The 10,655-nt window shown below is 51.5% G+C and overlaps 1 protein-coding gene across 1 annotated transcript; it reads left to right on the top strand.

The window, feature by feature from the left end:
* The first annotated feature begins 6,259 nt into the window (after window positions 1-6,259).
* On the top strand, window positions 6,260-10,649 carry NDUFB7 (NADH:ubiquinone oxidoreductase subunit B7). Its single transcript, NM_176660.2, has 3 exons — window positions 6,260-6,392; window positions 9,930-10,098; window positions 10,454-10,649. The coding sequence occupies exons 1-3, from the start codon at window positions 6,281-6,283 to the stop codon at window positions 10,584-10,586; spliced, it is 414 nt and encodes a 137-aa protein (NP_788833.1). The 5' UTR covers window positions 6,260-6,280; the 3' UTR covers window positions 10,587-10,649.
* The last annotated feature ends 6 nt before the right edge of the window (window positions 10,650-10,655 follow it).

Genomic DNA, 10,655 nt, shown 5'->3' on the forward strand with positions numbered 1-10,655 from the left:
GACTGTCCAGCCTACCAAACCCTGACTAAAGTCAGGCCCCTCCGGGCTCACTGATTCCTCCACTACCAGCCAGCCTCCTTCCACGTAGGCGACAGAATTCCAGGGCAGCTCATGCTACAACTGTTGTTGATGTTCAGTCCCTAAGTCGGGTCTGACTCTTTGCAATCCCATGCACTGTAGCACGCCAGGTTCCTCTGTCCCTCCACTGTCTTACGGAGTTTGCTCAAACCCATGCTCATTGAGTCAGTGATGCCATCCAACCATCTCATCCTCCATCGCCCTCTTCTCCTCCTTCCCTCAATCTTTCCCAGCATCAGGGTCTTTTCCACTGAGTTGGCTCTTCTAATCAGGTGGCCTAAGTATTGGAGTTTCAGCTTCAGCATGAGTCCTTCCAATGAATATTCAGGGTTAATTTCCTTTAGGACTGGCTGGTTGGATTTCCTTGCTGTCCAAGTTACCCTCAAGAGTCTTCTCCAGCACCACAGTTCGAAAGCATCAATTTTTCAGCATTCAGCCTTCTTTATTGTCCAATTCTCACATCCATACATGACTACTGGAAAAACAATAGCTTTGACTACACGGATTTTTGTCAACAAAGTGATGTCTCTGCATTAAATACGCTGTCTAGGTTTGTCATAGCTTTTCTTACAAGGAGCAAGTGTCTTTTAATTTTGTGGTTGCAGTCACCATCCACAGTGATTTTGGAGCCCAAGAAAGTAAAATCTGTCACTGTTTCCACTTTTCCCCCGTCTATTTGCCATGAAGTGATGGGGAGCGATGGGACCGGATGCTCTGCCCTTATTTGGCTACAATTACAGGCGCCCATCTGGTCGGTCTTGGGCGTCTCCTCGGTGCCTGGCAGGAAGCGCTTTTCACGCACCCATCAAACTGAGGCGAGGTCTTCCCCAGGGACTGTCTGGGACACGCTGACTTATTTCGCCTCCTCCTCCGGAACTGAATTACCCAGAGCTTCCGAACTCCCATCCAGCGGACCGAGGCGAGGCTCAGACTCCACCCAGAATTTTCTCCCCATTCTTGGCCCCACCTGGGGCCTCTGAGGCCGACCTGCCCACAGTTCTAATACAGCCCTGCCTGGTGCCGAGTGGGCGGGGTGGCTAGCGCCGCCGATGAGGAGGCAGGAGGGGCGGGGAAGCTGTGCGCTCTGATGCAGGGAACACGGGCGAGGAACACCGGAAACTCTCCTCGTCAGATGGCTGGTAGAGAAAAAATAACAGGAAGGCTGTGGGGCACGGGTGACTGAGGCCCGGCCCCTCCCTCACCCCTTAATACCGCAGTCACTCTAATATGATCCCCCCCAGGTCTCCAACTCTGCGTATAGACAAACCGGGCTGAAACATTTGAGTCCTGGGCCTGCAGGACAGAATGGTCCAGAGTCACCGCCCCCCACCTCCCCCACCGCCTCACTAGGACCTCCTCATTCTCTAGTGAGACGACGGGTCGTGTGAAGTGAAGTCTCTCAGTCGTGTCCGATTCTTTGCGACTCCGTGGACTGTAGCCTACCAGGCTCCCCCGTCCATGGGATTCTCCAGGCAAGAGTACTGGAATGGGTTGCCATTTCCTTCTCCAGGGGATCGTCCCGATTCAGGGATCAAACCCGGGTCTCCCGCATTGCAGGCAGACGCTTTAACCTCTGAGCCACCAGGGAAGCCTAGTGGCTTAGTTAGAGAGTGAGCGCCAAATTAAAATAATAAGAATGATAGAACTTCCCTGGAGGTCCAGTGGTTAAGACTCCGCACTTCCAACGCGGGGAGGCGGGGAGTGCGCTTAGAACAACCAAAAAAAAAAAATGTTTTAAATAGAAAAAGTTAATAAACACTTTGATAGATAATAGTAGTGAGCGTGTTTGGGGCACATCCTAGATGCCTGACAGGAAACTTTCCAAACGGCCATCAAACTGACTCCTCCATACGACCCTGTTCATGTATTCCTGTGTTGGTTTTGACAACTACTTACTAAGCACCTACTGTGTGTCTGTTCCATTCCTGTGTTCCAGGAATATAGCAGTGAACAAATCAGATGAAATTCCCTGCTCCTCAGAGCCGATATTCAAGAGAAGAGAACAACAGGAAACGAGATAAATAAATCAAATGGATCTCAGGTTAGAGGGTGCTAAGTGCTAACAAGGAAAATAATCATGAAGTGGGGAGGAGCTGTTTAGTAGGGACCCATTTTTCAGGAGAGTAAACTGCATCTTTGAAAGGGAAGTCACTTCCCAAGATCACACAGGGAGAGTGAGCTGGGCATGTGATTTGCCCCTCTGGGTCTCCTTCCTGCTCTGGCCGCTGAATGAGCAGAGAAAGGGAGTCAGAGGAGACACATGGAACCGGACGGCCTGGTACAGCTGTGGAGGCTGTGCACTGCACAACTCCAGGAGTGCCATTCACGAAGACCGGAGTGGGAATGCTGCCCCCTGGCGTCAGGAAGTGCACGGAATCACAAATCTATGCCATGTTCTGGAGACAGGGCACAGGTGGCCCTGGAAAGGAAGTCTCAGTCACCCATTGGACTGTCCTCTATAGTTTGTGTTCTGTACTAGGTTTGTCGGCCTGACACACAGCAAGCCAAGCCTGAAACACCAAGATTTGTAGCAGAGAAAGGGTTTGCTCACAAGGCAGCTAAGCAAGGAGAAGGGGGAGCAAATCTCAAACCCACCTCCCTGAAGGTGAGGGGCTCAGGATATTTATAAGAAACAGCTGAGGCTTGGGGAGCGAGGGAAAAGGGATCTGAGATTTTTTTCATATTTATTTATTTATTTGGTTGCACTTGGTCTTAGTTGAGACCATGTGAATCCTTACCTGTGGCATGTGGGATCTAGTTGCTTGACCAGAGATGGAACCCAGGCCCCCTGCATTGGGAGCACAGACTCTTAGCCACTGGACCACCAGGGAAGTCCCTGGAGCCAAAGAATTAAATTAAATTAATCCAAGACAATCTCATCTCAAGATCCTTAATTACATTTGCAAAGGAATGTTTTCCAAATAAGATCACATTCACAGGTTTCCAAGATTAGGGTATGGACATACCTTTTGGGGCACCATGATTCAACCTGCTGAAGGTCGTATTTAAAGCCCCACATAGGACTGAGTGTGCGTGGAGATAGACGCCATCCAGCCCCACTCTGATCTTCTTGTTCACCTCTGTGTCCTCAAGGTCTGATGCAGCTGTTCATAAAAGAAAGATGTAGTAGTAATAAGTAACACTTATCTAATGCTTTGCCAAGAACTGGGCTTCCCTCATGGCTCAATGGTAAAGAATCTGCCTGCCAATGCAGGAGACACAGGTTTGATCCCTGGGAGGGGAAGATCCCCTGGAGAAGGAAAGGCAACCCACTCCAGTATTCTTGCCTGGGAAATCCCATGGACAGAGGAGTCTGGCAGGCTACAGTCCGCGGGATTGAAAAAGAGTCGGACACAACTGAGCGACTAAACAACATGCCAAGAACTGCTGTAAGTACTTCACATAATTAACATTCAATGTTGCAACATAAAAATTGATATTTCATCTTACAAAAAAGCTAAATAAACTCAACCAGGCCACACAACTAGCATTCTAATCCAGGACACCTGTTTTCTCAAATAGAGGAAAGCCCCTTGGCCAAGTGGAGGGATCTGGCTTGCGTTAGAGAACCACACATATTACAAACACAAAGTAAACTTACTGAAGGATGCATGATGCTGCTGTCACCTGAGATCTTGCAAAGGAACCTGCATAGAACAACCATAAGTCTAAACATGACATCTATGGGAATTCCCTGATGGTCCAGTAGTTAAGACTCTGTGCTTCCACTGCATGGGACACAGGTTTGATCCCTGGTCAGGGAACTAAGACCCTGCATGCCTCGGTGTGGCCAAAAAACAAAACAAACAAATAAAAAACACATGACGTGTCTTGGTATCAATGTCACTCAGGCCCCAGGAGGGCCCTCCTGGGTGTGAGTGTGGTTCTGCATCTGCCAATGCTGGAAACAGGCTGCTTAGGAATGTGAGGAGGATTTAGGCACTAGACAAGTTTAGGTGTTAAGTTTCTCTGATGGCTCAGTTGGTAGAGAATCTGCCTGCAATGCAAGAGCCGTGGGTTCGATCCCCAGGTCAGGAAGATCCCCTGGCGAAGGAAATGGCAACCCACTCTAGTATTCTTGCCTGGAGAATCCCAGGACCAGAGGCACCTGGTGGGCTACAGTCCATGGGGTCGCAAGAGTCAGATATGATTTAGCAACTAAACCAACAAACCAAGTTTAGGTAAGAGAAAAGACAAATGATTGTGTGTCTCCATGTTCTAAGGCTGCCATAACAGGGTACCACAAAGCAGGTGACTTAAAACAAGAAAAAATTACAGTCTCACAGTTCTGGAGGCTGAAAGTCCAAAACAAGGTGTGAGCAGGGCCGTGCTCACTCCCAAGGCTCTGGGGGAAGAGCCTTCCTGGCGTGGGATCCTTGGTGTCCTAGGCTTGTAGATGCATCACTCCAGCCTCTGCCTCCAGCATCACATGATGTTCTGGGTGTATGTCTGCTTCCACATTTCACTCTCAGGGCTTCCCTGGTGGCTCAGTAGTAAAGAATCCCCGTGTCAAGCAGGAGACGTGGGTTCGATCCCTGGTCCAGGAAGATCCCACATGCTGAGGAACAACTAAGCCCATATGCCACAACTACTGAACCTGTGCTCTAGAGGCTTAGGGCTGCAACTATTGAAGCCCGTGCCCCCTACAGCCTGTGCTCTGAAACAAGAGAAGCCGCTGCAATGAGAAGTCGGTGCGCCACAACTGCTGCAACTAGAGAAAAAGCCCACAGCAAGGAAGACCCTGCACAGCCAGAAATAAATACACAAAATTACAATTTAAAACATTTCCCTCTTATAAGAAGGGCAACAGTCATTAGATTGGGACCCACCCGAGTCTGCCATGACCACATCTTAACTTGATTACATCTGCAAAACCCTGTTTTCAAGTAAGATCACATTCGCAGCTTCTTGGTGGTTAAGACTTCAACGTGTATTTGACAGGAGGTGGGGGATCAGAGGGTGGAAGATAGTTCAACCCACAGCACCTTGTCAAATGAAATCTAATCTTGCACAGCCAAGTATCATTTCCCAACACTGACAAGCATCCAGTGAAAATTTTTTCTTTTGTGTTCCAATCCTGTGCTGAGATTCCAGAGATAGTAACAAATTAACACATCATTTGCATTTGTTACTGCTGCACATGGAGGCAGGATTTGGCCGAGAAGTATTAAGCAATATATATGTGTGTGTGTATATTGGAGAAGGAAATGGCAACCCACTCCAGTGTTCTTGCCTGGAGAATCCCAGGGACGGGGAAGCCTGGTGGGCTGCCGTCTCTGGGGTCGCACAGAGTCGGACACGACTGAAGCGACTTAGCAGCAGCAGCATATATATATATATATATATATATATATACAAAAAATATATGTTTGTATATTTAAAATACTTTTAATCTGTTAGGTTAACACTTCTATATGTGCTAACCTAACAGATGTGAAATGTAATACCAATTCTTTACAGTGGCAAGTAGAGGAATACTAGAATCACAACTTGCTTCATTTTTACAAAGTATTCAGTAGGATTTATTTAAAAGCTCAGTTTAATAGGAACTTCCCTGATGGTCCAGTGGCTAAGATTCTGTGTTCCCAATGCAGGGGCCCTGGGTTTGTTCCCTGGTCAGGGAACTAGATCCCACATGCTGCAATTAGGACCTGGCACAGCCAAATAAATAAAAGTATTAAAAAAAAAAACTCAGTTTATAAATAGTGTATTGATAAATAACTTTTATTTGCTTATTTAAATTAAAATATTTAAGTAATTTTATTTAAACCTTTTATATTCACTAATATCAGCAACTGTGCAAGCGCTTATGAAAACTTTGAATGTTTTAGAATAAAACTTTTTAAAATTATGATATAAAATATATTTTTCCTTCGTACTCTAGCTTCAGTAGACCAGTGGAGCCCAGGGAGGGTGAGAGGAGACCCCAGGCTCCTGTCGTCCACCCTTCCCGAGCCAAGATATATTTTCCGAGGCAGGGAGGCTCCCTCTGGCGGTAGCCAGAGTAGGGGGTACGCGCCTTGCTGTCCTCTCCTGGCCGCTAGGCGGCGTCAGAGTTACATGAACCCCTCTGGAGTCATTCATCTCTATTATCCCTGCGGCGGCGCAAGCAACCCGGAAGCCGTAGCTGGCCTAGGGGGAATGCTTCCGGGTAGGAATTAGGTGACCCCGGCTGCCGCTGGAACCTGCGGTGACAGCAGCCATGGGGGCTCACCTGGCCCGGAGATACCTGGGCGATGCATCGGTGGAGCCCGATCCCCTGCGGATGCCCACTTTCCCGCCCGACTACGGCTTCCCCGAGCGCAAGGAACGCGGTGAGGCCCAGTGCGCAGGAGCGGCCGGCGGGAGTGGGGCACGGGTGCGGGAACCCCTGAAACTCGGAGTCTCCACTGCTGGGCTCGAGCATCGTGCGCTGTGTCTGGGTTCAGCCCTGACTTCGGCCCGGAGAAATTCAGAGGACGTTCGTGACCTTGCCGGAGTGTGGAGGCATTGCAAGCAGAGGGGGCTTGTTGTTTGAACAAAAAGCCTAGGGAGCAAGAGAGCAGAGATACGGGGCTAATGAGGCGATCGAACCTGGGCTTAGTCCTGGAGTGAGTGGGGAGCCATGGGAGAATTTAACACGGAAGAGATGTGCTCACTGTACCTCTGGGTAGATGTCACTGCTCTTTTTAGGTATGCCCGGGAAAACAGAAGGGGGGTGGCGGGCGACCGGCGGGGGTACTCAGGTCGCACAAGCTGTCCTGCACTTTGCTTTTTTTAATGAGTTAATATCACAGACATATCGGGCGCCAATCCTGGACCAAGCCAGTTTGGGCACAGAAGACACAGCAGGCACTGACTGAAGAGAACTCACTGTCCTGTAGGGGAGACCGTGGAACCTGGGGGGTCTTCATGATGGTGCCTGGGAGTATCATGGCGGGCTTCCAGGGTGGGGAGCTATAACTGGAAGCTAGACGTGAGGGAGTTGCAAAAGAGCTGACCACACCGAGACTAAGGAGAGGGGCTCTCCCCTTAGTGCTTCGTGCTTCTAAGCTGAGGAGCCATGCGACCTGATTTGTTTTGTCAAAAGGTCACGTTGTTGGCTGCCTGGTGGGCGATGATGACTTGGAGACAGGGAGACCCCTAAGGGAACGTGCGTGGTGCAGAGAAGTTGGGATTTAGGACAACGTTGAAGGGTACACTCCTCTCGATTCCTGGTAGTCCCTTCAGCCCCACCAGAACCTGTAGTCCATCAGTACGCCCACCTCCATGTCAGTCTTTCCCACTGCTCCATACACCCTTCTTTCCCTTGATGTTTTGCAGACACCCAGAGCCACCCCCACTCTGCTCTCTCTGGCTTAACAAGAGCCCTGGTTAAGGCCAGCTCTCCTCCTTGGCTCCTGTCCCTCTGCAGCTGAACATCACAGGAGAAAAACACTCAGCCTCCCTGACGTCTCCTGATTGCTCCCCTACTTGTTCCCTAATGCTACTGGTTTTCTTGTCACATTCCCTGGCCTCTGTTCTCTCTTGCTCCCCCCTCGACCACAGTGTCAGGCCGTCTCTCTCAGACTCCAGCATCTCCTTTCAGCTTCTCACTTGGCATCCTCTTAAGAAAACAGATGCAGGGACTTCTCTGACATGCCAGCAGTTAAGACTCTGCACTTCTAATGCAGGGAACGAAGGTTCAATCCCTGCTTGGGGATCTAAAAATTTTAAGAAAACAGATGCAGCCAAAACTCTCTTGGGCTCCCTTCATCTCTGCTTCCTGCTGGACTCCACCTTCTCTCCCGTTACTCAGTCTGCCCCAGCTTCAGCTAAACCTCTGCTCCAGTTGAACTCTGATGCCCTTCATCCCATCCTCTCACCCACCCAAGCACTGTCCCAACCAGTCTCTCCTCGTTGGACATTGGTTTTCCCATCAGCATGCAAATACACTGTTATTTCTGCTGTTTTTAAAATATTCTCCTGCCCCGCCTCCCCATCCAGCTGTCTCCCCCCACTTCAATGACCGGGCTCTGGTCAGGCTTCCTCCCCACCACCACTCTACTGTATTGCCAAAACCCATTGTCAGATTCTTAGTTTTAACTCCATTACAGCGGCAGCAGACACAGCCCTTCCTGGGGGCTCTCTTCACATGGTTCCAAGACCCAACAACTCCGTCCCAACTCCCTGCCTTGTAAATGCCCAATATAAATCCACACTGCCTTCTGTCTCCACTCACTCTCACCCCTCCCTGGGGGTCTCTGCTCATCCCCTGGTTTCAAAGGGCTTTTGTGAGGGCTGGAGTTTTTGCTTTGTTTTTAATTGGAGGATAATTGCTGTACAGTGTTGGTTTCTGCTGTACAACGTGAATCAGCCATAAGCGTACATATGTCCAGGCTACCCAGGTGGCACTGGTGGTAAAGAACCTGCCTGCCGACGCAGGAGACATGAGAAATGGGTTATTCCCAATCCCTGGGAAGATCCCCTGGAAGAGGGCATGGCAGCCGAATCTGGTGTTCTTGCGTGGAGAATCCCACGGACAGAGGAGTCCTTGGGGTCACAGTCAGGCACAGCTGAGCATGCATGCCCACGTGCAGTACTGAGCATTGCCAAGCATCTTACAGCATTTCTACCTGTTTGTTCAGTGTCTCCCTCCCAGAGCAGGATCCATTCTTGCATAGCATGTTCCCCTGTGGGTCCCCAGCACCTAGCACCCAGTGGGTGCCCCAGAAATTCTGGCTGCTGACCGATTATGCCGAAGCATCTGGTATGAGTGCCAGCACACTGACGTGGAAACCATCCAGGGCTGCAGATGGACACGAGGCCTGGGGCTCAGACAAGTTGAGGGTGGAGGGCCCAAGATGGGGTCTAGGTTACAGATTGGAGACCAAAGCCATGAATTAGAATGAGCAGAGAGATCTTAGCAGGAACCACCAGAAGCCATCGCTTCAGGTTTGGGCATAAAATGTATGGACAGCCATAGAGATGGGAGGAAACCTGGGGAGAATATGGTGGAGATGAGGGCCACGGGAAAAGAATGTTCGAGAAAGAAGCAAGAGGCTGAGGAAGCATGGTGCCCTGGGGTCCCGAGTGGCTCTGGAAAGAACCAGCGTGTGGGCATTGCTGGGGTAGAGTGTGGACGCTGGTGGGTTACAGACTCTGGGCCAGAGTGAGACAGAAACTCGGCTGGGAAGCAGAGGGGAGAGGAGCCAGTGGAAGTGGATTGCAGGTAAGCAGTGGACACTACTGCTTGTAGTGATGCTACTTGTGAGGAGACCTTCTGAGACAACAAAGATGCTGGTGTAAGCTGGGAGAGTGGTTCCCTTGATGCAGGAAGGCTGGTCCTGAGCGCCCCCTGCCAGAGGGCGCAGCTCGGGATCACCCGCACAGCGGGCACAGGCAGGGGTGTGCGCCTACTGTTTCTTAGGGCCCAAACCAGCCCCAGTTGAATGAAGGTTTATTTCATCCAGGTCAGGTTTTCCGGGTGGGTGGGGCAGCAGGACCTGAGGGTTATTAGTTCAGCTCTCCAAGAGGCGGGCACTTCAGCACTTTACATGTAGTTACTCAGCTCACTTCGGAGCCAAGTCTATGCAGTAGGGGAAGAAGCTGAGGCTCTGAGAAGTTACAGCTCCAACAAGGGCGGAGCTGGGATTCAAGTCCCACAGGCAGCCTGCCCGCCACCCTCCCCACACACACCGGGTTGTGCCCAGCAGAGGGGAGTGCAGGCTTTGCTGGTAGGACTGTCTGCAGAGTGACCCTGGGGGTGGAGCGGCAAGAATCTCGTGTGGGTGTTGAGGGCAGGAGAGGGACTCTGCCCTTGTTGCTTTTGTGTACATCAGAAGGATCCTCCCACCCTGGCTGAGCCTCCCTGGTTCCCCCTCCACCCGCAGAGATGGTGGCCACTCAGCAGGAGATGAACGACGCCCAGCTGGTGCTCCAGCAACGCGACTACTGCGCCCACTACCTCATCCGGTTTCTCAAGTGCAAGCGCGACAGCTTCCCCAACTTCCTGGCCTGCAAGCACGAGCGGCACGACTGGGACTACTGCGAGCACCTCGAGTGAGCCCCAGCCCGCCCCACACCCCCACCCGGCGGGGCCCTGGGCCCACGACTCCGGAGGCAGAGGACCATGAGCTCACACTGAGTTTCTAGCCATGCCCCCCTTAGTAGAAAGAGGAGGCCGAGGGGGCTGTTGGGTGGGCGGGCCTGGAGGAGTGGCCCAGCCCGGTTCCAGGTGGGAGCCCAGTCCTTGCTCTTGGCTCAGTGGTGTCAAGGTGGGGGGTGAACCCCAGACCTAAACCGCAGGCACATGGGTCTTCCCTACTTGGGGAGAGTCCCCCCCCCCCAGGCCCATCAGCTCCCGGACCACAGGACGGTTGTGTCCTGACATCCCTCCTTGTTGCTGTGCCTGCAGCTATGTGAAGCGCATGAAGGAGTTTGAGCGCGAGCGGCGGCTGCTCCAGCGGAAGAAGAGACGGGAGCAGAGGGAGGCGGACATGGCCAAAGGCCTGGGGCCCGGCGAGGTGGCCCCCGAGGTGGCCCTGTAGCGAACCTGCCCACCACTCTGTGGACCAGTCAAGAAATAAAAGCCTCCAGGCCCCTCGGCCCAAGTTCCG

Source organism: Bos taurus, chromosome 7 (assembly GCF_002263795.3).
Source record: "Bos taurus isolate L1 Dominette 01449 registration number 42190680 breed Hereford chromosome 7, ARS-UCD2.0, whole genome shotgun sequence".
NCBI classification, from domain to species: Eukaryota; Metazoa; Chordata; class Mammalia; order Artiodactyla; family Bovidae; genus Bos; species Bos taurus.

Bases quoted from the DNA above. Each gene is read 5' to 3' on its own strand.
- NDUFB7 (NM_176660.2), top strand. From the start codon at position 6,281: ATGGGGGCTCACCTGGCCCGGAGATACCTGGGCGATGCATCGGTGGAG. The intron at 6,393-9,929 runs GTGAGGCCCAGT...CTCCACCCGCAG, and splicing joins CCCCGAGCGCAAGGAACGCG to AGATGGTGGCCACTCAGCAG. The intron at 10,099-10,453 runs GTGAGCCCCAGC...CTGTGCCTGCAG, and splicing joins GACTACTGCGAGCACCTCGA to CTATGTGAAGCGCATGAAGG.